We start from the raw sequence: 6,000 nt of genomic DNA, 5'->3' as shown, positions 1-6,000 counted from the left end.
AAAAAGAGAGAGAGAGAGAGAGAGAGAGAGAGAGAGAGAGAGACATCCGCCTAGATACAAAATCTATATATTAAAAAAAAACAAAAAAAAAAAAACACCTTCTAATCTTTGTGTAGGGAAGCCATCAGGATATTTATGCAACATGCAGCACTGCCCTCTGGCACTTCCCTGCAGAAATTAATTGGAAGCTCTCAAAAGCAATCGCAGCCAGTCCATAAAGTACTGCTGACCCGACTGCCTGATCAATGCTATAGAAAAACCAACACTTCAGCAGATAAATACATTACCAGAACAGAATAAAAATAAAACAAATGAACTCCAAAGATTAAATCAGATTGTTTATTGTAAACAGGGTAACTCTAGCACTCTGTCATACTGGCTGTGTCACATGCACCCAATTACACATCAACTGCTCAAAATAGCACTTGCAAAAATTACTGCTATCTAATCATTTATGGTTTGTTACATAAACTTAATTTAACAAGCATTGAAACTGAATTACAGTGTATTCTAGGTAGTCTGTTATTGCTTGTAGACACTGCAGCTTTGGATCCATTCAAATGAATCCATTAATATGCCTGAGTTAACAAACTGTACTGCTATATCAAACTCAGAAACTGTAAAATGCTGGAGAACACTTAAAAGCAATTAAAAATTGCTGTCACGCTACATGAGTTACCACTTTCACTCCAGAACTTAAAAATACTAAATGTTCTTTTTTGGAAAAAATGATTTGTGGTACTGTGTTAAATAGAACATCACTCCAATTTTTATGTATAGATGTGTTTGTTTATGGGGGGCCATATATATATAAATTGTTAAAATTTGAGTTCACATCACTTTAATTATATTTTTTTTATACAAAATAGAGGCTGTTTCATTTCTTTTCACCATAAAAGAGTGCTACATTTAAATACTAAATCCCAAAATATATAATTTGTATAGTGTGCAGTCATTTATTTTTAATACCTATAATACAAATAATCTTAACCAAAATGAAATTATAAACAAAAAAATGCATTATGGGCAAAGAAAGCCATAATGTGTGAAACATTCATGAAGAATATGGTAAAGAGTAAAAAGTAGCAGCATTTCATTTTTTTCTATAGTGTATTTATATTTTTTCCTTTACACTAGAGAGAAATGCTATTGGCCTTCATTGACAACAAGTAAACATCACATGGAAACAGCACATTTTCAAAATTATTCTTTGTAAACAATTTATGCTGTAAGCCTTTTAACAGCATTTAAGTTGATAATATTTATTCAATTAAAACAGCATTTCTTGGATAAATACAAACTCAGGCAAGTGTATTACAAATGTAAACACTTAAGCATGCATGTAATGTTACTCATGTGAGTAATCCCACTGAAGTCAATGTTTTGCTTTATTCATGTGAGTAGTCCCATTAGCCTCAAAGGGCTAATGGGAGGGACTACTCATGTGAGTAAAGCTACACATGTATTTAACTATATGCAAGATTAGGGCCAAAGGTTCAGGTTCTGTTAATAGTGGGCAAAGTCTCAAAGATGTCAATGGTATTTATGGTATTAAGTGCTATGCCTGATAATAAGTGTCCACATGATTAGGTCCTTAAGTTTTCAGTGATTAGCACATCCTGCCCTGCCTAAACATGTACAGTAAATTATACACATTCAAAAGGCAAGATAGTTGAGTAATGTAACAAAATATTTTAAGACTAAAAATAACTTTTAAAAATCTTTTTTGTACTTTATGGCCTAATCCTGCCTTCTTTACTGAGGCAGAACCACCAATGAAGTCACTAAGCTCAGTAAAAGGTGAAGAATTGGATTCATTATATATTATTCTGGTATTTTCTTTATAAATTAAAATTATGAATTATACATGTGGCTACTGTGTTTCTGTGCTGATCTTGTGATATAACCTGAATTAACTAGAGTGTTGTGCTGCTGTTTTGTTTTGAATGTCCGAATGTCAGAAAAAGGAGTGTGAAGACTGAGCATCTAAGCCATGTAGCTTTATACGGGAAACTCAATTGATGCATTCATGGGGCCAAACTTGACTTGATCTGTGCTTATGTCAAAAACTGAGGCTGTGATCTAGTAAAGCACTTATGCACATGCTTATAGTTATGTACCTTTTTAAGTGTTTTGCTGGATAGAGGCCTAATATAACAATATACTGAGCAAAAAAACACTGGCGACCTCATCCAGTTTATGAACTGGAAACAAAAATGATGTCAATTAAAAAAAAATGTATTATTCAACCAGAAGGAAACAACTCAGAGCAACCCTGAGAAATTGAATGAGGTATTAACAATCAAGAGACAAGCATAGCACTCACAAAAATAAGATGGACTACCCAAGTGTTTCCAGCATTTTACTAGTTTGAATATAAAATGTCCCCAAATTTGTATATAAAGATTAAAACCATGCCAATATATTTAATTACTCTTCTTCTGTTAAAGACAACTCCCTTGTTTATTATTTTGTTGCAAAATTTCCTCTTTTCCACTGATCTACTTAAATCTTAAATAGAAAACAAGTTGGTTGCACTGAGGATCAATTAAAAAAAGGTATCATTCAACACTTTATCCTTCAAAAAATGTCAAAGCCTCCTTTTTATGAAAAGTTTTTCTCCTCCCTCCCCCCCAAAAAGGCTTAATACTTTTTTTTCCCTGAAAAAATTATTATAGAGCTATTTTCAATGGCCTTTTGCAAGAATAACATGGATATTTTAAGCAAGATCAATTTGGTCTGGAGGCTTCTTCAAATTCCGTTATCAACATGAAAATTTTAAGGGATATACTATTTAAAAAATATACTGCATCTACAAGAGCCTTTAATATTCTGGTTGATTTTGGTTTTCAACAGTTGTTTTGTAATATAAATGACACATGACTACAACTAATTTTCTAATTCTCTGTATCCCTATCACACCAGTAATGCTGAATGAACCAAGAGTGAATCAGGGACTCTCAGAATGGACAGGATTGTTTATCCTAATAATCTTTAAGATGTTTGTTCATAATGAAACCCCTTGAAATTGATCCCTTTGCATTTCTTCATCCATTGGGATTCTTCACAGTTTTGAAGCCATGACATTGACATGTGGTTTCACCAATGGAAAGAGTGGTAGACTGCGTTTGAACTCTGTCATATTTTGAATCACATCAGGCTGCAGAGAAGTTTATTTGAAAAAAACAAAAACACAAAAAACCTTTGCTTAGTATCAAATAAAACATGAGAAATTGCTCACTTTCAGATTTTATCACTTAATTGTTCTATCCATATACGCACAAATCCTGTTTGCTATATCAGTGTTACTATTACACTCACAACATAATAAAATGGCTTTTAAGCTTTGAACCCAATCAGAACTTTCAGATTTATTCTAAATTATTTCAGACTATATTTATAATACATTTATTCTATAAGTGTAGGGGCTCAGTATACAATTACCTACTTCCGTCTACTGCTTCTACAATGGATTAATAGGGACAAGGGCAAGTGGAAAGCCCAGAATAAAGCAGAAGTTTCCTCTTCTGTTTCAAAACACAGGATAAAATCCACACGTACAGAAGCAGGCAATGTGTTTGTAAAAAAGTAGAAGCTCTGAGACAGTTGTGAGCCTGAACCTCAATTTGTAATGATAATGTCACAGGCAGGATTTCAAACAGTCTGTACCCTCACTCAATGCCCATTTTTCTATACTATCAAATAATTTTTAGTATCCAGATTTTTTTTTTTTTTTTTTTTTTTTTTTTACCTGTGGCAAAGGGGGTGCTGGTGCCAGATTTACGTCATTTTGGCTTGGAAATTCTCCAACAACAGGACCTATTAAACAAAATTAACTTAGAAAGACTGCCGCTTCTAAAATATCTTCTCAAAGAAACTACTTTGTAAAGTCAGACAAATAGCTAAAAGTACAGTTTATGAATTTCAAGATCCCTTCCTGTAGTTTTTGCTTAGCAGAACCCGCCACCTAATTTATATTCTTAAATACCCCAATCAAAAAATAGTTAAGAGGGTTTTTAATAATAAATGACAACTCAGTCTGTTTTCCAACTGATTTGTTAATTAATTGGAAATAAAATCTAAATAAAATTATTAGTATGTGTATTTCAAGTATAGAATAATATGTTTCATATTACCAGTTGGAGGTTTATACATCTCTTTCCTCAGAAATGCCCCAATAACAGACTGACATTTCGCTGTTGATCAGAACAGTCTATTCCATTTCTACATGGACATACCAAATATGTATATTTTATTTTCCAGAGCAAAGTGTTTGCAGGTTTTTTTTAAATGTCTTGTTATTAAAAATAGAAGTTGTACATTTTAGGACATACCATTTTAACATAGCCAGACACTTCAGAATGGGTGAAGCAATCGCAGGCTCATCATCTTTATTGTGGCTGGAAACCCATAACTATCTGAATTTCCCTCAAATGAACTATTTTTAAATATCCTTGTGGAAAAATACCTTTCTCCAAGAAGATATAAACCTCCTTTCCAGAATTTGGTTTAATTGTGCATTGTACCTGTACTGCACAACACACTGCTGTATTGCACTATGTCTGACTTGAACAGGAATAAATTAAAAAAATTACGCAATACAATACTTACAGGAATCCATTTCCCTTGCAAGGACGTGTACGGATACCTTGTGTCTCCTGGGAGCATCTACTGCCAACATCTCCTGCAGAAAGCAGCAAGGTCAGTTATTCCACAACAGAATCTAAGTGACAGCTAGCTGCTATCAGGAAGGGAAGCCCTATGTTGTCTACATATTACAAAGGGATGGCAACCATTTAATGTGCAACTTTAGTGGTAATTAATGTTATAGTCAAATTTTGGTTCTTTGAACCCATGTTGGGCTTGTCCCTGGAAATTTAACCAAAGTTCCAGTCCTTCACAGCTCTTAATGATTTCAGAACAGAGCTGCATGAGAGATTCCGTCTTGTGAAGTTCAGAAGCCACAAGGAACTAGGGGTGAAATGTTGGCTCCATGGAAATCAGTGGGAATTTTGCCATTGATTTCTATGGAATCAGGATTACACACTAGATCTTTGGTCCTACAAAGTTTCTACAGAGCTGTTAACGGCAGAGCCCAGCAGCCTTGGGGAAGCACATCAATCCTGAGCACAAATGTCGAAGTCAATTGTCAAGTATCATGGGGTAGCCGTGTTAGTCTGTATCTACAAAAACAATAAGGAGTCTGGTGGCACCTTAAAGACTAACAGATTTATTTGGGCATAAGCTTTCGTGGGTAAAAACCTCACTTCTTCGGATGCATAGAGTGAAAGTTACAGATGCAGGCATTATATACTGGCACATGGAGAGCAGGGAGTTACTTCGCAAATGGAGAACCAGTGTTGACAGGGCCAATTCAATCAGGGTGGATGTAGTCCACTCCCAATAATAGAGGAGGAGGTGTCAATTCCAGGAGAGGAAAAACTGCTTCTGTAATGAGCCAGCCACTTCCAGTCCCTATTCAAGCCCAGATAAATGGTGTTGATGAGAGACACAAGCTTTCGAGCTACACAGAGCTCTTTGCCAGTCTCACTGCAAAATGTGAGGCAAATAGATTGTTTAGCATAAATGATCCAGGGATCAGTGCCACAAGTTCAACGGGGGCCGCGAGCAAGAGCGGGGCCGGGACTCCGAGCGGGGCCGGGAATCAGGACAGTGCCCCCTTTTCAGTGCCGGGGATCAGTGACCTGGCAACGTGGGTGGGCGCGTCATTGTCAGCTTGCCGTGGGAGAAAAATTGTTGGCAAATATTGGCATCATTCTTGGCTTGCTGGGGGAAAAATTTCCCGCAACTGTGCATGTGGTCCGCGCATACCTGATTGGAATCGACGTGAACAAGCACTTGAAGACGAAACATGTTTACAATTTCTAGTACTGGATACATATAGTGTTATTACAGTTGTCATGCTAATGTGAGTTGCAATACATGCATACAGTCGTGCAAATCATTGGGGCGGGGGAGCCATACCCCCATTAGATATGC

The 6,000-nt window shown here is 35.9% G+C and overlaps 1 protein-coding gene across 3 annotated transcripts in view; it reads right to left on the bottom strand.

Moving 5' to 3' along the window:
• Positions 1-325: 325 nt before the first annotated feature.
• IDE (insulin degrading enzyme) overlaps positions 326-6,000 on the bottom strand; it is a 98,952-nt gene continuing 93,277 nt past the window's right edge. For all 3 annotated transcript variants that reach the window (XM_054036112.1, XM_054036110.1, XM_054036111.1), the window contains exons 23-25: positions 4,612-4,684; positions 3,752-3,819; positions 326-3,160 (exon numbers count right to left, since the gene is read on the bottom strand). In XM_054036112.1, coding sequence (XP_053892087.1) covers positions 3,065-3,160; positions 3,752-3,819; positions 4,612-4,684 — 237 coding nt within the window. In that variant the 3' untranslated portion in view covers positions 326-3,064. The remainder of the gene's footprint in view (positions 3,161-3,751; positions 3,820-4,611; positions 4,685-6,000) is intronic.

The sequence above is a fragment of the Malaclemys terrapin genome, chromosome 7 (genome assembly GCF_027887155.1).
Source record: "Malaclemys terrapin pileata isolate rMalTer1 chromosome 7, rMalTer1.hap1, whole genome shotgun sequence".
Lineage (NCBI taxonomy): Eukaryota > Metazoa > Chordata > Testudines > Emydidae > Malaclemys > Malaclemys terrapin.
Note: the sequence above shows the minus strand (reverse complement) of the source record. Positions and strands in the feature narration are given on the sequence as shown.